Source organism: Acomys russatus, chromosome 8, assembly GCF_903995435.1.
Source record: "Acomys russatus chromosome 8, mAcoRus1.1, whole genome shotgun sequence".
Taxonomy (NCBI): domain Eukaryota; kingdom Metazoa; phylum Chordata; class Mammalia; order Rodentia; family Muridae; genus Acomys; species Acomys russatus.
Genome location: NC_067144.1, coordinates 29,163,427 through 29,184,715, shown reverse-complemented (window position 1 = coordinate 29,184,715; position 21,289 = coordinate 29,163,427). Strand labels below are relative to the sequence as shown.

The 21,289-nt window shown below is 43.2% G+C and overlaps 1 protein-coding gene across 12 annotated transcripts in view; it reads left to right on the top strand.

Moving 5' to 3' along the window:
* Positions 1-21,289, top strand: part of Phldb2 (pleckstrin homology like domain family B member 2) — a 218,099-nt gene that overhangs the window by 152,674 nt on the left and 44,136 nt on the right. For all 12 annotated transcript variants that reach the window (XM_051149997.1, XM_051150005.1, XM_051150002.1 and 9 more), the window contains 3 exons: positions 5,205-5,588; positions 15,424-15,567; positions 16,615-16,752. In XM_051149997.1, coding sequence (XP_051005954.1) covers positions 5,205-5,588; positions 15,424-15,567; positions 16,615-16,752 — 666 coding nt within the window. The remainder of the gene's footprint in view (positions 1-5,204; positions 5,589-15,423; positions 15,568-16,614; positions 16,753-21,289) is intronic.

Here is a 21,289-nt window from a genome sequence, read left to right as displayed (position 1 = left end):
GTGTAGATGTGCTCCGTTCCATCTCAATCCTACTGATGTGCACAAGTCCTAACTCAACACCCCTGATGGGCTCCATCCCAGCTCAACCTCGCTGATGAGCACAAGTCCTAAACCCCAATGACGTGCCCCATCCCAGCTCAACCCTACTGATGGGCACAGAGTCAGTACTATTTAAACCAAGAGTAGCAGAGCGAGGTGCTTCCTTGACTATGAGTCTGAAAATAGACTTCTCAGTCAGTGCACAGTAGTCTTAGTAGGACACTGAAGTTAAAGGTCACATGAAGGCAATTCATAAAACTAAACTGTAAAAACCAGTCACTTTTAATGACAGCTTCTTTATCATATGATCTGTCCCAAAGTGATAAGAACAGGAGAAAGGCAAGTTTGGGCAAATGAGAAGACCAGTTACAACGTGAAAGGATTCTTTCTCTGCACTGCACTTCGTTCCTGACACCATCTGCAGGCCCGGGAGTCCCCCAGACCAGCCTCAGATCCAGGACATCACTAGAAGTTCCCACACACCTCTCTACAGGCAATATAAATGGCCACAGTTCTAGGCAGTTGAGAAAACAAATCAGTAGACATCAGCCAAAGGAAGAGGCACACGGGGAGGAGTTCAGAGGATAACAGAAGTGGTACTTGTATCATTCTCTACCAGGGGGATGAGAATGCGCTATTCTACCAGCCTCTGACAGTGGCAGGACACACACCCCAGAGAAACTGGTGTCTCTAAGGTTTTTATTGAGAGTTGACTGTTTCAGTCTTCTGGTTGAGTAATAGACCTTGACCCGAGGCTTGCATAGCAAATCATGTGGTTAGTCTTTCTGCAGTATCCAACCTCGATTTTATAGTTATTAGATACCGCTAACCCTAGTCTAAGTGAAGGTCTCTCTTTGGACAAAGCTAAATCTCTGTAGTAGGTAACCGAGGGTTCTTTTACTAGGATCCTTGTGTCCCTTCTCTCCAAGATTTGGCCCAGTTTCCTGCTGAAATGAAGCACAAGTTATCAGCCATCATGGATTTCTATTATGGGAAAAGGAATACAATGTATTTCAGAGGTTTCAAAGAACATAGATCTATTTCTTCCAGATACTTCATTGTCAGTGTGGGTTGATTAAGATTTCCACTCCACACTTCCTCTCTGGGGACCAAGACTGATGGAGCTAGCACTAGCTGGGGTCAGTCTGTCAAAGCTAAGCAAGACATGTAATAAACCATACCTGCCTGTCATACAGGAATACACTCATTGCTTCTTGTATTTCATCAGCCAGCACAAATCTGAAGACCTTGTAATTTGGAAACAGGGAAGAGAAAAACCATTTTTGTCCTGTGCCCAGTAAGAAATGATATTAATACCCCCGTTACTAACATCAAAAGATTTAAATATAGGAATTATTATACACCTATAAAAGACATCTCTTCTCACTGTGCCCCTCGTATTTTAGGTCTCTGTGTGCTCTGCTGCTGAGTTACAGCTCCACCCATCCTGAATCCATACTTTTTTAAACTAAAGTTTTTGCTAATTGCTGTTTCTGTAACTGCTCACTTATTTGTACCACCTGTTAAAATATGGGTGAAGAAGGCTTCTTTTTCACCTACATGTTCTGTACATACCACTAGGAAGCAAATAACTTAATACATCTTTTTTTTTTTCCAAACTCAAGATTATGGAGACAATGGATCCCTAGCCTTAACAAAGGAGAACCACACCTAACTGTCAAAAGAGGCATTTGGAAGAGTGAAAGATACTTCTTTTTAGTAACTCACCTATCACTCTTAGAATGTGGCTCTTTTATTCTGTGAACTCATTGACTCAGCATACCGTAACAAATCATCTAGCAAGCATTTAACTCCTGTTTATGCATTGGTGGCCGGTTTTCTGCATAATTTATTTATTCAGTATTTCCCCAGTCTTGTGGGCTAGACCAGCACAGATGTTGGCTCCACTGGAATGGACGGTTTTGCTATACCACTCTGGGACTGGAATAGAGCAATGTCAGAAATATTCTTCTAAAGTACTAAGTTTGGGAATAAAAGTTTGTTGATAGCCCTCAACACCTTTAAATTTTTAATGTTTAAGGTCAGAAAATTGCACGGCCAACATTTTCGTTGCATTTTAAAAGCTATTATGACCCTTTCACGAAACATCCTTGGTATGCATGGGATACAGAGATGAGGGTAGAGGAAATAAAGGAGAGAGAAGGGTTTTTGTAATAATTTTGCTTTCTAAATACTTAACACCATTGTAATTTTGGCATTTGGACTGGCAGCCACCAGTTTTCTGAATGGGAGATTACTGACATGGGATACTGGCTAGGATGATTCGGAGACCTCAAAGTGGGCTACCCCCAGCTTTGCACATTGGAATGCAAAGAATCAAGGGAAACTCAGTTTCAGATAAGGGTTCTGTGTCCTGGCATGAGGTCATTCCGGGGAAAGACGTGTTGACTAGTGTGGACAAGACACCAGACCAGAGAGAGCTGAAGGGAGCAGCATCTAAAGGGTTACTTCTGCTCAGGGTTTTCCTTAAAAGGCTTCCTGAAGTGCTTTCTGAAGTGTTTTTGCAATCTCTCTTCTGACGCACACATCTCAGCATCAGCTTCTTTCTCTTTGGTGTTGCCTTTAAGGGGCCAGTGTGTCTCGGCACCACCTGGATTTCTTTTAGATTTGTGGACCACACTGCTGCCTGTGTGTCTGATTCAATCTGGACAGACTGCGTGCCTGTGAATGGGGTGATAAGAATAGAGAGCCACATACCAGTAGACCAAACTTCCTGTGCACAAACAAGCCTCTGAATACTGCGTTTCACTGTCTGAAATAGCATCCATCTTAGGGCTGGGATCATTTTTTTCCCCCTCTGGAATTAAGCAACAGCACAGGCAGCAAAGGGAACTATTTTGAGAAGGAGATGTGGGAGGAATGTTGCTGTGTCTCCCAGTCTAGGCAGGAGTTCCTTTCTTTCATTTAAAGATTATACCGTGTAGTAGGACCCCGGTATAAATGCAAACCGGTACACCGCAGATAATCCCAAGTGGCAAGGTTACCGTGTGCATCCTGTGTGGTCAGTGAAGACAGAGCCTGAGCCTAGATGCATCAGCCTAAACCCAAATTGCAGAAAGGGGCGTTTTCTTTGGTGATTCGGCTCCTGGTACAGATGCTGTGGAGAAAGGGGAAGAGGTAACTACGCCATGCCCCTTCCTTCTCCTTACCCACGCCCTCAAAGGATGGTTTTGGGTATAGAATTTTCTTAATTGTTGGAGAAGTTGTAAATTAGTCAGTAGATGCTGTGTCCCCTACTCCCTCCCTATAAAGCTGAGGTGGGTAGGGCTTGGCAGCTGGTGGCAGCCGCAGAGATAAATAAATCCTTTCGTGGCTGAAAGGAGCCAGGCCAGTGCAACTCTGAGGGCCTGCCTTGGAAGAGGCCATGAGGACAGATGGGCAGCTGGAGACCAGAAGTGCAAGCAGTGGCAGGGAGGTGGGAGTTTATGGGGACCAGTTCAATAGGCTTTCTGATCAAGTTAGTACTCTTTTTAAAGGGAGGGGGTACTTCAGAGGGCACACATGCTTTAGAAACTCTTTAGATGAGTTCTAACCTTCGCCAGTTAGTGCACTGAATGGAAAGCAGGGAACCACAGCACCGTGTTACTGCTCTGTTACCATCCTGACTGTGAGAGAACTAACTCTCTGAAGTTGCCTTCACAAATTAGCTGCACCGGAAGGCAAATACGCAGCACAGTGTACAGAGCGTGTTCCTGTGTTATTACTGATGTCCAGTTTGTGCAGTGCTTTTCTATGGGGGCATTTGAAGTCTCTTTCCAAGGTGGTAGAATGTACTCACAACATTTGGCCCTGGGTTTGGGTTCTTGTGTTCTCTGTGGCAGTAGATTAATGCGCGGCTCCCCACCCCATAGGCAAGGCTGTCTAGGTTTATGAGAACTGCCTGTAAATTATTTCCTGATGTTCATAACTATGCTATTGATTTGCTTGAAATTATAAAGGCCTATGTTTTTATATGGAGTCTGGTGAGGGGTCAGTTAATGAGTGGTATTATTTGAGACATTGATGGCCTGTGGTCCTTTTTTTTTTTTTAAGTAAGTAAATTGTCATTTTACTTTCTAGCCACTTGAATCAAATGTTCAATGATTTTAGATTTTGATGTCCTTCTATCTGGACTTGATGTGAAATGTTCTTTATTCTATTGCAACATTATACATTTTGATTATATATGTGTAAATATAGTGTGTGTGTGTATAGCGTGCGTGCTCAGAGGACAACTTGTATGTCTTAGGGGTTAAACTCAGGTCACCAGGCTTGTTAGGATGCACCTTTCCTGGTTGAGCCAACTCTACCCATTCAAAGATTTAAAAGATAATTTTATTCATATGACGAACTGAAGGAGACCTTTATGAAGAAGACAATTTAAACGTTTTCAATTTTTTGATGTGGGGGGGGGGAGGGAGATGAAGACATAGATAAGCCCTGTGCCTTGAAAGATACTTTAGATGCCATTTTTCTTTTGGTGTGTTTAACAGTAAAAGAACAGTGCTCTGGGAAGTTAGAGTGTTCATTTTAAGCATAGGTGTTAAGTCCATATTGTTAGAAGTCCTAGTTATCGTTAAAGGTGGGTTAAGAGGAGGCAAACGAGACTCAATAGGAAATGGAGGTTTTTTTTTTTTCTCTTCGAACTCTTTAGAGACTTGATAAATCAAGAGGACGCTCATTGGAATCTGATATATGCTATAGTCAGCCCAGGTTTACACAGACAAAGGTTGTATAGCTAGCAGAAAGTGTAAGGAAGGAGGAATTACAAGCACTTCCAGCTAGGACCTTAAACATATCTATCCATAGGAGGAGTTGGAAGCCAAGTATGGCTCCTACATGCCTGTAGTCCCAGCCTTCAGGAGACTGAAGGACGGGGATTATGAATTTAAGGTTATACTTCGAGGATCCTATCACAAAAAGGACAGAGAGGGGGAGGAGAAAGGAAGGGAGGGGAGAGGGAGGGGACAGAAAGGAAGGGAGGGAGGGAGAGAGGGAGGGAAGGAGGAAGGAAGGAAGGGAGGGAGGGAGGAAGGAAGGAAGGAAGGAAGGAGGGAGGAAGGGTGTGGACCAGCATGAGAATGAGCCCTCCAGTCCCGCGGTCAGTCTGGAATAGTCTCCATCCTGTCAACCCTGCTGACCTTGCCTCTTTCCTCTCGCTCTAGGAGCGGCAGCGGTTGGAGACCATCCTCAGTCTCTGCGCTGAGTACACAAAGCCCGAGAGCCGCCGCCTGTCCGCTGGCACCACGGTGGCTGATGTGCAGAAAATCAACAAGGAGCTTGAGAAGCTGCAGCTGTCCGATGAGGAGTCTGTGTTCGAGGAGGCTCTGGTGTGCCCCGACACCAGGTACAGGTGCCACCGGAAGGGCTCTCTCCAGGATGTTGACATGGCAGGCTTTGGGAGCCTTGGTCACAGTGCCAGCTTCCTGGCCTCCAGGAGCGGCAGGAACGATGATCTGCTTGGTGACCTCACCAGGACGCTCCCATCATCCTCGGCTGCGTTTCTGAAAGCATCCAATGAGTCCTCCTACCTCAGCATCCTACCGAAGGTAATGTTGGGTGCAGAGAGCACACCTGGGGCCTAGGGCCATGCACACGCTTCCACGGAGAAATGAGAGCTTTATCACTGCCATTTTCTTGACCGTAGGTGCAGCTATCACGGAAGAGGTAGTTAGATGACAAGGTGCAGCAAATTAGAGAGATCACTGTAAAGCAATGGTTCTCAAACTGTAGATAGTACAACTTACATGTGCCAGATTCTATTATACGGATTTCTGTATACTTGTGCCTGTTGGGTCTCTGGTCATCCCTTCAGGGATCGAGTGATCCTCTCACAGGGGTCGCCTGAGACCGTTGGAAAACACAGATATTTACATTATAATTCATAACAGTAGCCAAGTCACAGTTTTGAAGTGGCAACAACAACAACAAAAATTTTTTTTTATTTTGTTTTTTGAGACAGGGGTTTCTCTGTGTAGCCTTGGCTGTCCAAAATAATTTTTATGTTTGAGGGTCTCCCCAACATGAGGAACTGTATTAAAGGGTCGCAGCATCAGGAAGGTGGAGACCCGCTGCTGTAAGGTAGCAATTGCATTGTGAAGGTGTAGCCACCCTGCCTTAAAGAGGTGTCTCTCATCTCTCTACCCCTCACAGCTGGACACTTAAGGGAAGTAAAGCTACGTGTCTCACTGTCCTGTCACACTGTGTGCACATTATGAGTCACGCTGCTCTTCATAGCCTCCCGCCATTAAAGGAGCATTTGTATATACTGTCCTTTCCTGCTGTTTCTCGGAATCCTGGTAGAAATTTACGCACTCAGTGGGCTTTTACATCTTTATTAGGCATGTATTGGTTGAGTGAGTTTCATTACGAAACTTCCATACGAGCCTGTGATGTGATTGAGTTGTACTCATCCCCTCTATTACCCTTTCTTATTCCCGGCTCCTTTCCCATTTTCTCACTCCAAATTCTTTTTTTTTTTTTTTTTTTGTTTCCACAGTGTTTTGAATTCTTTTTTTTTATTAATTTATTCATATTACATCTCGATTGTTAGCCCTTTCCCTGTTTCCTCCCATTCTTCCCTCCCTCCCATTTCTCCCCTTCTCCCCTCCCCTACGTCCATGACTGAGGGAGACCTCCTCCCCCTATATATGCTCTCAGAATATCAAGTCTCTTCTTGGTAACTAGCTATCCTTCCTCTGAGTGCCACCAGGTCTCCCCATCCGGGGGACATGGTCAGAAAAGGGGCACCAGAGTTCGTGTGAGAGTCAGATCTCACTCTCCACTCAACGGTGGAGAGTATCATGTTTGTCGGCTAGGTCTTGGTAGGGGTTCTAAGCTTATTGCCTATATTCTCCTTGGCTGGTGCCTTAGTTTGAGGAGGACCCCAGGATCCAGATCTGCCTGTCATAAAGTTCTTCTTGTAGGTTTCCAGGACCCTGTGGGTCCTACTATTTCCTCTTTCTTCCATGCTACTCTTGCCTAAAGTCTCAATCGGATATCCTCTCCTCTGACCCACTTTCTTGGTAAGTAAAGATTTTCATGGTACGTATCCCTTGGACTAGTGTTTTGATATAAGTGAGTATATACCGTTTGTCTCTTTTTGCTTCTGGGTGAACTCACTCATTATGATAATTTCTAGATCAATCCATTTGTCCACAAATTTTGGGAATTCCTTGTTTTTAATAGCTGAGTAGTATTCCATAGTGTATATGTACCACAGTTTCTTAGTCCATTCTTCTACTGAGGGACACTTAGGCTGTTTCCATGTTCTGGCTATTGTGTATAAAGCAGCTATGAACATGGTTGAGCATATGTCCCTGTTGTGTGGTAGGGCATTTTTTGGGTATATTCCAAGGTCACTCCAAATTCTTAATAGTCCCAATTCTGATTGCGTGCTCCTCCCATCTCATATATGATAGGAAACACGTGAGATTGAGTTTTCACTTAACATGGCGATCTCCAATTCCACCCATTGTCCTGCAATCCTTATGGCTAGATGGTACTGTGTTGTGCAGTGTATATCCTGTTTTCTTCATACTTTCCACTGTTGATCAGCATCGAGGCTGATTCATAAGTTAGCCATAATAAACAGTGATGCAACACACATAGGTGTGCAGCTGTCTCTGTGGGACGCTACCTTAGGGTATATGCACAGGAGTGGTATAGCTGGATCATATGAAAATTCTATTTTTAATGTTTGGAGGCATCTCCATACTGATTCCTATAATGACTGTACTAAATTACATCCCCACTACCAGGGTGTTAGAGCCTCTTCTCTGTCCCACCCCAACTACCACCCTCACCCTCACCAGCACTTGTTTCCTGGGTGACACACATTCTAACACGGGGTGAAACAGAATGTCAATGTGCCTTTTAATTTGCACTTCCCTGATATATTATTGTTTGGATTAGGGTTAGTGGAAGGACCATGCATATCATGCCCAGTGTTAGATAATACAACTTGCATGTAATCATTTTCTACTATACATATTTCTGTATACTTGTGCCTGTTGGGTCTCTTACTAGAAGTGGAATTGCCTCCTGAGTTCTGGGACTCCAGGTGTGAGTTTCTATGCCTGGCTTGTACATTATCCGTTATGTATATGAACATATCCAAGCTGCACTCCTTTAAGATGTTGAGGAAGGCTGAGTGAGAGTAGGCGAGATGCTCTTCCCCAGAGAAGAGTACATGGCTAGTACCAGGTGTCCAGCCTTGCAAACATACATGCAAATAACATTATATTGACTCAACAGACTGTATTTAAGTATATATGTATATAAATATATGTATGTACTAACGATGAGTGAGAAAAGAGGCCCTAAATTCTGAGAGTGGGGAATGAATGATTCGTGGGAGGGTTTGGAGGAAGGGAAAGAAAAGGAAGAATGCTATAATTATATTATAATCTCAAAAAAATTAAAAGAACAGATTATCCTTCTGCCTCACACTTTTGCTTATAGTTTATGGGCACAGTCTATTCTCTATGCATTTGTAAAAGTTATATACCATCACAATTTTTTTTAATTTTCCAAACTGATAGGTGTTTAAATTTATCTTTAATTATGCATAAAGTAGGCATCTGCATCTTTTCATATTCTAAAATAATTTCAGTTTGACCTCTTTCTTGGGTTTGAACCTGAGACCTCCAGACTTAAAGTCTGATATTTTACCAACTGAGCCACGTGAGGCTTCTCTGACCTCTTTCTTAAAGACTTATTTGTCCAAGCTTCACTTCATTATAAGGACTGCTTATTAGTCTTTTGTTGTGAGAGGTGTTCCCAGTGGCTTTATTTATGATTCAGTTTGGAAATGTAAGAATTTAATATGTACTGGTAGTCATAATTATCACCCAGTCTTCTGATTGCATGCTGGTTTATAAATATCTTCCGAATTTGAGGAATTAATATTATTTTACTGTTATTTTTCCCACACAGATTAAGAACTTTTGTTTTCTAAAAAAAGCTTCTAAAAATTTCCTACTGTATTTTCTACAGAGGGCTATGAGGGTACTTAGAATAAAATATTTCCTTTAACTAAATTAAAAAATCAAAATAAGAGGGAGAACTTGCTACTATAAATATGAGGTAGGGTTATTTATGAGTAAATAGGGTTTATTAATTAAAGTAAGTCTTAATATAATGCCATCTAAATTGTTGACCCTCATGGCCACAGAATACTAACCAAAAAAGGTTCTTTGATTTAGAGGGTTTTGTTGTTGTTTTGTTTGAAGGATGTATACTTGTTTTTAAAATTATTTTATATGTATAAATGTTTTGCTGGCAACTATAACTGTGCAATGCCTGATAGTTCTGAAGCTCAGAAGAAGACACTAATCCCCTGGGACTGGAGTTATAGACGGTTGTGGTCTCCACCCCAAATATTGATTCTTTTAGAAAAACATCAAGCATATAATTCCATGGCAAAAGGCTTGCCTAGCATGTGCAAGACCCTAGGTTTAATGCCCAGCACCACCCACAAAAAGAAGACACCCCCCAAAAAAAAACCCAACTAACCAACTAAACAAACAAACCCTGACCAACAATGCAAATACTAGCAGTAGCACTCTTGGTTTTAAAGGGGGGGGGGGACATTAGAATTTAACATCATGGTACTAAGTTCTAGCACTACTTTTCACATGGAACTCAAGGAAGCTTTTATGCATGTTTTTATTTTGTTAGTCTAACTATATAGCAGTGCTTTCATACTAATTGCTCCTTAAGTATTATCGAGTACCTCATGTTATGTGCCAGGACTATGGCACATTACATAGTGTTACGCGTCAGTCACTCCTACCATATGTTTCTTAGACAAAGTCTCAGAGCATGGAAAATCTCAATAGCACATGTGGTTTTCCTGCTGGAGAATTGGAACAGCAATGAGAATGGGAGGTGGAGGGAGGATTGAGGAATGAGAAGTTATTGGCTTGGGATGAAGAGATGGCTCAGTGTTTAAGAGCACTAGCTGCTCTTCCAGAGGACCTGGGTACAATTCCCAGCCTCCATGTGCCAGCAAACAATGGGTTGTCGCTCCAGTTCCAGGAAATCAGATAGGTACAAAGACATACATGCAAGTAAACCATCCATACGTGTGTGTGTGTGTGTGTGTGTGTGTGTGTGTGTGTGTGTGTGTGTGTGTGTGTTAAAAAGCTATTGGAGACTCAAGCAAAGTATGTGACCCATTTTGAACCTCTGGACTCTTATCACCAGCCACTTCCTTATAGACTTGTGGCTTTCCATTGTTTTTTTTGTTTCTATTTTTTTTTTCTCCTTTATAGATATTAGCTTGAATTTTCTTAAAAATCGCTGAGCTGTGCACTCTCTTTAGAGGCTATCTTCTCAGAGGACGCTTTGGCAAGAAAGCTGATCTAAGCAAACAAATCCTGGCAGATATTTTAATTTGCTCAAATAAGGTCTTGTAGAATTGCGGGGCCTTGGGACTTCATGTAGGGCCCATTATCCCAGGCTGTACTAGTAGATACAGGAAACATCAAACTCATCCCTGGTTGCCACCAAGCACATTAGGGTACAGGTGAGAGGGCGATGGGCTTCACCAGATGGGTTTTCACTTACTCCTCAAATACAGATGTATGTTAACTCAAGAACAGAAGCGGAAGACTGAGACCAACGGTCCTGTTCCCTGTTTGGGGTGTTCTCTTCCTAACGGGGAGGTCCTTAATTATTTGCTTAACAAAGTGCCGTGTTTGCTATTAGTTGAAATGTTAAGTGGGAAAGTGAAGAAGAGAGGAACATTTAAAAAAAAAAAAAAACACCAAAAACCTAGCTTTAAAAGGATTTTTATAACATCTAGGAAGGCTGAAGATTACCAATCTTTACCTACCAGTGAAACATGTCCAAGGCCTTGGAAATAGGCTCATCTGAATGGCCTTTGTGAAGCTGTCTGCCACCACCTGAGGCAACTGACTCACAGGCAGCTCCTGACCTCCTGTGTGTGTGTGTGTGTGTGTGTGTGTGTGTGTGTGTGTGTGTGTGTATAACTGTTCAGTCTCCATGAGAAGGCATGCACTGAAGCAAGCTGCAGGAGGTTTATAGAAAGTGTGTGTTGGGCGTAGGGGGTGGTCTTACCTCTACCCTCTACCCTCTCCTCTTTTTCTCCCCGTGAACCAAGTTACCTCAAAAGATGACATATTTACTGATGCACACTCGTGTGTAGTATCACCACTGAAAGTGCATTTCTACACATTAATATAAAAATATATAAGTACTATTAAAATACACCATCAAAATAAAGGATATTGTTTTTAAATTTCACTTTTTGGTTACCATATAATTAATTAGAGCTCTCCTTCGGGTTTGGTCCTCCACTGATTCTCCTTATTCTGTTAATTAATGAGATTACAACAAAATTTTCATTCCATTCTGTCACAAAGCACTCAGTTCGGTGGATGGAGAGGCGACTCAGTGGTTAAGTACTTGCTGCTCCTGCAGAAGATCTGAGTTCAATTCCCAGCACCCACCTCAACTAGCTCACAACTGTTATAACTCCAGTTCCAGGGCATCTGATACCCTCTCTTTGCCTCCTTGGGCACTGTTGTGCGTGCAGGGAAAAAAATATTTTAACAAGTAATAAATTTAAAAAAAAAACACACACACACACAGCTTTCAGTTTTAAAATTCCTCTTGAATATATTCCAATGACGTCCCAAAACCCTTGTGTACACATCTTGCAGCGAGCGGCCTCCCATCTGTGGACTATGCCCATTGTGATAGAATTTCTAAACACTGAGTCACGTAAAAGCTTAGTATTTCCTTCCACTGTTATCTTCCCTGCCTACAAAGTGTACAGTTTGCAGACTGTTCTTTGTTTTGTCTTCTCTTAATGCTTTGCTTCCACTGGTGACAGGTATATTTAAACCATGTTGGAAGTAGAAACTTAATATGCAGCCCTGACTCGACAGGATACGGGGCCTTCAGAGGCTTTCCTGCTGCGATTACTGGGCAGGGACTTGGAGTGCCATTCATGGTTAGACACTCCTCCCGGCCTAAAGCAAGCGCCTGAGTGTGGAGACAGTAAAGTTCCCTCTTTGTGATAGAAAGGTCAGCAGTTGTTAAGACAATGGATTTAAGATGATAATAAATAAATAAATGTCAAAGCTTAGAAGGCCAAAGACGAGGCTCCAACGTTATAAAGAGTGCTGGGTGACTGTCCATGCAGTAAACTGTCTCAGTTATTTTTCATTTTGGATACTGCTAATCTGAATTTCCGGTTCAAGCATGTATTTAAATTTTATTCCTTCTCAAGTCTCTGATGGGGTTGAATACTAGATAGTTTCTTTTACAATTAAGCTTTGTTGGTTAGGGGTTAAGTTGGTTTTAGATCAAGATAGATGTTTTAAGTTAATAGAGATGAGATATGATAGATATTGATTTTCATTCAGAAATTTAGACCCAAGATATCTACTTAAAGTTTGCCAAATACAAATAGCCACATAGCTATGAATGTAATATTTATATAATTCCTGATCATTATTCTTCCTGCCGTATGTAGTTTATTTTACTCATATGTAATAATATAAATGTATATGTTAAAAAGAAACATAATAAAATGGAAAAATACTTGATTTGGTAAAAAAAAAAATAAATGTCAAGGTTTGAAAGCCTTTGTACCTTTGTTTTAACTGAGATATAGACCTGATTTTATTTGTTTTTAAGTTTTCAGATACGATCTCTTGAGCCTTATATGTCCTAGAACTTGCGATGTAGACCAGGCTGGCTTTAAATTCACAGAGATCTGCCTGCCTCTGCCTCCTGAGTGCTGGGATTAAAAGACACCACACTGGGCCAACATTGTGAATTTTTAATCATCCAGTCTTCTTTTGGAACTACTAGATTGGGTAAAGAAATGAAGAATATTAGCTATAATCCCAGCACTCGGGAGGCAGAGGCAGGCGGATGTCTGTGAGTTTGGGGCCAGCCTGGTCTACAAAGAGAGTCTGGTCCTGAGGGGGATCACCTCCCCCTATATATTCTCATAGGGTATCAAGTCTCTTCTTGGCTACCTGCTGTCCTTCCTCTGAGTGCCACCAGGTCTCCCCCTCCAGGGGACATGGTCAAATGTGAGGCACCATAGTACGTGAGAAAGTCATATCACACTCGTAGGGGAGGGGAATAATGGGAAAATGGCGGGGGGGGAGGAATGGGAGGATACAAGGGATGGGATAAACATTGAGATGTAACAAGAATAAATTAATAAAAAAAAATTAAATTAAAAAAAAAAAAAGAGAGTCTGGGACTGCCAAGACTACCAGAGAAACACTGTCTCAGATAGTTAAAAAAAAAAAAAAAAAAGAAAGAAAGAAATGAAGAGTATGGATGAATAATGTAGACTATGATGTGATAGACTTTTTCTTAAAGTTATATCAGGATTAGAAAACAAATTAAATGAACCCAGTGAGATGTGCTTAGGTGCAGTGACCCGTTGGTGAATCTAATTACTGTGATGTTTGGTTGTTTGGTTAGTTGGTTCCTTTGGTATGATTTTCTGAGACCTGGTCTGCCTATGTAGTCCTGGCTAACCTCAACCTTGCTCTGTAGATCAGGCTGGCCATGAAGTATTTGCAAACATCTGTCTCTGCTCCCCACACCCTGGAATTAAATGCACTTACCACCAAGTCCCATGAATGCTCTTTTTTTAAAAAATTAATTTATTCAGATTACATCTCAATTGTTATCCCATCCCTAGTATTATCCTTTGTACCCTCCCATTCTTTCCCCCACTCCTGCTTTCACCCTATTCCCCTCCCCTATAGCTGTGACCATCCCCCAGTATATGGTCATAGGCTATCAAGTCTCATCTTGGTAGCCTGCTTATTCTTTCTCTGAGTGCCCAAGAGGCATGTCACATGAAAGTCTTCACTTACCAGGAGATTGGGATAGTTGTGAGGTTTTTTTGTTTTTTTTTGAGACAGGGTTTCTCTGTGTAGCCTTGGCTGTCCTGGACTCACTTTGTAGACCAGGCTAGCCTCGAACTCACATGAATGCTCTTCTTAACTACTAAAGAAGAATCCTTAAGAATTTACTCACTGGGCTGCTGGCTGTTTTCATGTTTAGTTGTGGAATGTCTGGTCGCTGACTTACTCCAGCCCTGGCATCTCTTTTTATACAGAAAGTTTTTGTGTCCTCTAAGTGACACTCAAGATGGCTAATGTAAACTCCTGGGGAGAAGCAGCGTTTTCAATGTGGTCTGTTTTCTCTTTAAGCACTGGCAGTGTTGGGGTTTGCATATCATCCACAGCATTCCTTTCTTCCCCCAGCGATTATCATTAAGTGGGTGAGATGATGAGAACTCATTGACCTCACGTGTTCTCATCAGTTTCCATGAGACTTGGGGTTTTCCACGAGATGAATAATGACCAGTGTCCCATTTTCAGTCTCATTGGTGTCTATGGCTTAATGATATACAAAGGAAGTCTATAAGACAAGGCTAGCAAAGAGTGACCGAATACAACACAGCAGGCACCCACCAGCAGTTTCGAATGTGCCCTTTGACATTGTACGGCACGGCCGTGGCAGACTGATATGCCCTTGTTTTGGAAACAACAAAAAATGCAAACAAAACTGATGTCTGCCTTGTACTAGAAGCAAATAAGTAAGTGTAAGTGCTCATTCACTGGTGACTCTGATGACAGGACCTAGCAGTGTGCCTGGACTTTTAAAAGGCTTTGCTCTATAGGTGGAGCTTAAAAAGGAAGATAGCAACATGCTGAGAGATCCCCTGGGGACCGTGTCAAAGGTCTTGCCTTGCTTCTTCTCCCTACTGTGTGTGTTGAACTTTATAACATCAGAGAAATCACTTCATCTCTGCATTCTGCCATTTCCTTGTCTGGAGAGACTCTTACCTCCTAGCTGTAAAAACAATATGAATTTGTAAATTGGAGGTTGGTTTGTTCGCTCTCATCTTGCTGTGTAATTGGGTAGAGCTGTATAGTCTCTATGGACAAATGCATCATAGTTCAAGGAAACTGTACTAGGTTTACTCTAAAAATGTCTTTTAATTTATTTATTTTGTTCTGTTAAAAAAAAAAAAAAAAAAGGCTGAGAGTGGTGACACATGCCTTTAATCCCAGTACTCGGCAAGCAGAGGCAGGCAGATCCATGAGAGTTCAAGGCCAGCCTGGTGTACAAAGAGAGTCAAGGACAGCCAAGGTTACACAGAGAGACTGTGTCTTGGAAAACCAAACCAAACCAAACCAAACCAAAACAAAACAAAACAAAAAGGCCTCCTGTAGCACAGGCTGGCCCTCCCAGGCATACCTGATGTACCCATGTGGAGGAAGAGACTAAGCCTTGAAGCTAGCTGCTTTGTAAGTCTTAACGGGAAAACCTGAAGCATGAATAACCCATCTCTGTTTTGCTTGACCACAGACCCCAGAGGATATAGGTGAGGAACAGAGGACTCAGGAGTTGGCTGCCATGGAAGACGCCCGGATGGTGATTCTGAACAACCTTGAGGAACTTGAACAGAAAATCAAAGATATAAACGACCAAATGGATGAATCTTCCAGAGAGGTATAAGCTAGAGGCTCAGCATCTCCTGTCTCCTGTGTCTCTTTTTCCCCATCAGCTTAAAGATATTTTCTGTTCATTGTGGCACAGGCCTGAGAGGTAACTAGGCAGAAGTCAACGTGAGCAAACATTTGTTCAGGGGGAATCATTTGTAGAGTGTCCTGCCTTACATTCCACATGTATGTGTGAGAGAGAGGTAGAGAGACAGGGAGAGGGGAAGGAAGGGAGGGACGGATGGACAGGGGAGGGAACGAGATTGGGAGAGGGCAAGAGATCTGATGACATAAACATAGGAAGCCAGCTTTAACATATTTTCTATCTAGCCAAACTTGTCTGATTAGTACGATATGTGCTTTCTGATTGCAAGACCAATTGCTAAATTAACTACTATTTATAAAACGTTCAAGTTGAAATCCAACTAGCGTTTTCTGAGCATTCGTACTATGAGTTGGTGTCTTGTAGGCACTAGGCACTGTAAAGGAATTCACATATGAATTAAACATAAAGCTAACTTTCTATAACTTTGAAAAACAGGAGGTAGACTTGTCCATCTACTAAAAGCAAAAGCTAATGGCAGTTTTAAGGTTCCCATCACGGAGTGGGAGGAAAACACAGAAGTCTGCCTGGGGTGGGGGTGGGATCTGCATGCCAGCTCTCACAGATGGTGCCAGTGGTCCTGAGAGAGTACCACGAGGGGATTCCTCACCTGTTGCCTCCTGCACCCCCTGGAATCCCCTAGGAATGTGGGCCTCTCTTATAGGGCTGTGATGACATTTACTCCTCAGACTCCAGGGACAAAGGAAAGCTGGCTGTACCCGAGGCAGTTTATGCTTGAGGTAGAGACTAAGCAAGTAGGCCCAATATCCCTGAAGAGAAGTAGTAGCAATGCAGACGTTAAGTGGTCACGTAACTAGCTTTTAAAACCAACACGTAGGAGGCTCTCCGGCTTTCTTAGGCAGACTCTCTGAACCTTGGGGGTGGGGATGGGGGTAGGGGTACTCAGTGGTCCCTAGAGGAGGGATGCTGCTGAACTTTCTTTTATGTCCTTAGTTGGATATGGAATGCGCCCTTTTGGATGGAGAGCAGAAATCCGAGACGGCCGAGCTCGTGAAGGAGAAGGAGATTCTAGATCACCTAAACCGGAAAATCACAGAGCTCGAAAAGAACATCGTAGGTGAAAAGACCAAGGTAAACATGCTACGGAAGACCGCACTTTTTAAAGTGGGGGGGTTGGGGTGCGGGGTGGGTGTGGGTGTCCCAGCTACTGGAATTGAAATGTGACATGTAGTTATGTTCATGTGGGCTGTTCGTATCACACTCCCGAATGATGTGCTCTAGAAAAAAAGTCCTAAGGTTGTCTGTTAAACAAACAAACAGACGACCTGCCAGGCACCAGGTAGCAGATACTGAGAAACCCTGGTATCTCATGGCAGTCTGGTCCTGCTTGATGAATGAGTTCTTTTCTCCCCCCATCATTCTTTCTCCTTTTATGATTCTATTGTGTTAATTTTTTTATTTATTATTTTTAGTGTACAGAGCATGCTTGTCATTGGCGCAGGTTGTCTTGGTCATGGTCAAACAGAGGTGCTTCATTTCCATTTACTTTTCTGTTCACTAATGAGATGAATGGTCCTCATTCATCCCACCCTTCTGGCCTTGAGATTATCACCCAAGCCAAGTGCCCTGCTCCTTGAATAAAGATGTAGCTGTTTTCAGGGGAGGTCCCCACACTCTGCCAAGTGACCTACCGGCCACAGGTGACACCGCGATGATGACGTCTTGCTTATGCCTTTCAGCTTACAACTGGAGTGTTAGCTGACAGCCACTAGGGAAAACATGGAAAATTGCTTGCAAAAATCACAATTAAAAGTATTGGATTGCTAGTTAGGATCCCCCCTCACACACACACACACTTGAAAATAGTATACATTCCTTTTCCATTATGATTTAGTAAGAGCAGAGCTAAGCCTAATGTTAAAAATAAAATTCCAAATTGGGTTAGCAAGAAGCAAACAAGTTTTAACACATTCTTCCCTGCCTACCGTGCTCTCTGTTAAGCAGAGAAAGAGAAAAATGTTTCAGTTTGAGTACGTTCTACTGCTCATGTGTGGAAGGACTTTCTCCTGAATGGGATTTCCTTTTAAGGCTGCTCTTTGTCTGAGACCTGTATATAAGGGCATTGGCTCTCACGACAAAGACTGAGCTCAGAATTACTTGGTCAGTAATGGAAGCTGATGTATACATTCCATTTAGTTTTCTGGCTTTCTGAATGTCAAAATTAAACTGCTCAGCCTGTTCACTTTGAACTTTACGCATGCTCCTTTGAAGTTCCAGAGAACCTATTTGGATAGCGGGCATGTTTTTCTCCAGTACACAGTCAAGTCAGGGTTCACTGGATAAGCCTGAAGTAGGGGGCTTGGGAGACATGGCTCAGCAGGCAAGAGCCCTTACAGCTTGACTAGGATCTCTTGATCCCAACTGAGAAGCAGAGGCATGGAAGCGTGGAAGCATGTGTCTGTGGTCCCCGCATTCCTCTAGCAAGGTAGGAGATGGAGGTAAGAAAATCTCTGGGCAGCTCTCCGGGCAGCTAGCCTACATTATACAGCACAGTGGCTGAATAAGAGAGACTCTGTCTCCAGCAAAGTGAAAGAAAAAGACTAACACTGGATGTCCTCTGACCCCCCCACGCGTGTGCCGTGGTGTGTGGATGCCCCCCCCCCGACTAGTATACACACACACACACTGAAATATAAGAAGTTTTAGAGAATAGCTTACCTTCTTTTTCAAAGGGTTTATATTGAGATAGCCAGAAACTGGCTATTTTGTTGGTGGTATCAGATGTCCTGTTTTGGTATAGTTAGTGTTTTTACTATTCAAAAGTACTAATTAAATTAAATTACACTGTAGTGATGATCACACTGCAGTTTATGTCCTGGTGGAAATCTTGTGGGACCCACGAGTAGGGCATTATATTCCCTGTGAACACTCTGCCACCCGCCTACCATGTAACTGCTTATCTTTGCATAGACACATCTTGTGTCTTTCTCTGTCATTGACATCAGAGTCACAAAAGGGAAGCACGTTGGGCTAAGGCTGGCTCTGACTTCCCAGGGAAAGCTGTGCTGGGTTCAGGACATAAGGTTAAGGTGAAAATCCTGCAGCATTGGCAGAAACACGCCCAGAAGCCACCTCCATCCCTCCATCCCTCCTGACAAGCTATTCAAGAACTCCAGTGCAGGGTGTGGACCAGATCCACAGCTGTTAGGGGATTAGTGGGTCATGGCAGGTGGAGTTATTGTCTCTAATCACGTGCTGTGGAAAATGTCAGAAGCTGCCTTTGAGTAAGGGGGCTCCAAGAGAGGATTGGGGCTGGGGGGAAAGCAGGGGGCTGGAAACAAAGACTGAGCCAGATGGTGTCGCTATGTATTCTAGACAGCCAGACTGAGAGAGTGACTTACCACCGCTTGGCAGAATTATCCTATTTCATAAAAAAGCGTTTCCTGGCATTTTCTGACACAGGAATTTCTGACCTCTCTGTTCAAATTTCTGGCTCCCCCTGACCCATCAGAGAGAAGCGTTCAGTTTTCTCTTACCTACGAAAAGTTCTTTCCTTTCATCAAAGAAAACCACTTGGACACCCTTCAAGTGCCATGTCACTCCCGTCCTACCCTCTCTAGTGTTTCTGCATCAGCCTTGCCAGTTTGCTGCATCTGCACTGTTAGCCTACTACCATTATTATCTTAAAAATCATTAATTAAAATAAGCAGCTATCCTCTCTCCGTATCCCGAATGGGTCAAACAATTTTGCCAATTGACACTGTGTCTTCATTTGCTGATTGAACATCCGTCCCACTCCAGCTGGCTTAGTCTCCACCACTCCATCAAATTTCTCCTTCTAAGACTCCTAAGGACTTCAAAGTTCCCAGTCCACTCTGCTCTTCAGTGTCTTGTGGTGGGACTCCTGAGTGGCATTTGATCACAGAGAACAATTTTTTCCCCATGCCTTCTCAAACTTTGCCCTTTGCTCCTAATCTTCTGGTATTCTTTCTCTTACAGTGTGTGTGTGTGTGTGTGTGTGTGTGTGTGTGTGTGTGTTGGGGTGGGAGGTGTCCATGTGTGTGTACCTGTGTACAGGCTCATGTGGCAGTCAGAGGTCAACCTCAGGTGTTCTTCCTCAGGCACTGTTTGCGTTGATTTTCACAAAGTGTTCTCTGTTCACGCATGGCGTGTAAATGGAGGTCAGAGAACAGTTTGCAGGAGTTGATGCTTGCTTTCACGGGGATCAAAATCAAATCATCAGGTTTGGCAGCAGGTGCCCTTACCTGCTGAGTCATCACACTGGTTCTCACCTTGCTTTTTTGAGGTTGGGTTTTCCCACTAGCTTGTAAGTGACCGATTAAGCTAAGCTGGCTTGTCAGTGAGCTGGAGAGATCACTTGCCCCTGACTCCCCAGTGTGACACCACACATGGGTTTTTTTAAAGGTGGGTTTGGGGGCGGTCCTTTTATTTTCATGGCAAACACTTACTTTATTGACTGCGCTATTTATTTCCTTGGCTCTTGTTCTCTTACTTGTATATTCATTTCTGGTCTTTATCTACGATCTGAACTCAGTTCTTTTATTCTGGTGTTTCTCCTAAAGCCACGGCTTCCGACAACCTGGTATGCTGCTGACTCACATGCACACCTCTTGCCCACAACTCTTTTCTGAACTGTGTAGCCCATCTGATGTCTCCCCACAGATACTTCCTAGATGTTTTCAACTGAATATATCCATAATGGAAGTATTGATCTCCTACTCCTTGGGGGCAACCTCTGCCTTCCCTCCCCACATCCTCCATTTTCTTATTCTAAGACCTTTCAGTTCTGCCCATCGGACTTTTCCAGCAAGAACCTGGGTGCTGATTTTAACACAACCTTCACCATCATACCATCAGCAACACAGTGTTTTGCTACATCTCCCCTGACAACATTTTCTTTGAATTCAACAAAATCCCTCCTGCACTTTTTTGGCTTTTGCCTCGTCAGGCCATCCCCTTCACACCTCAGTCCACTCCCTTCACAACAGCCGTGGTGGTTCTTTTTTAAAAATAGAAATTAGGTCATTCAATTCCATTAGATTTAATTCAAGTACACAGGGATGTAGCATGGGGTATGTTTATACCCATCTAAGTTCTATTACGGTGGGCTGTCAGCACCCTCCGCACATGTCACACCATTTTCACCGTGGTTTTCTCAATGGTTGTTCTGAGAGTCATCCTGTACCTCTCCTCCTCTCCACACAGGCCATTCTCAGCCGCTGCTTCCCCCACCCCCTTTCTCATAGCCCATACCTAGCTCCTGTCTTTAAGGGCACAGTTCTCAGAAAAGCTTTCTCAGCATCCTCAAGTCAAGAGCCCAGCCCTCTATTGTTTATTGACTCCTTTTATCATCATACTTAATTATTTGCATTTTGGGGGGGCAATTATTGGATATTGATTTCCCCCTCTAGCAAGTGAGATAGAGAAAGCACTGTTGCCACTGTTTATCCAGCCTGTAGTAGCTTCCACAATATTGCCCAGTGTGCTTTGGGAATATTGTCCTTGGACTCCCCTGATAGCAGCCAGCCCAGCCTGGGCATGACAAAAAGAAACTGAGCCAAACACCTGCTAAAAGAGCCGTGTGCAGCCAAGTGTCAGGACAGCTGGGATAGGCTGCCCAAGTGCACATGCCAGAGGCCTGTAATCA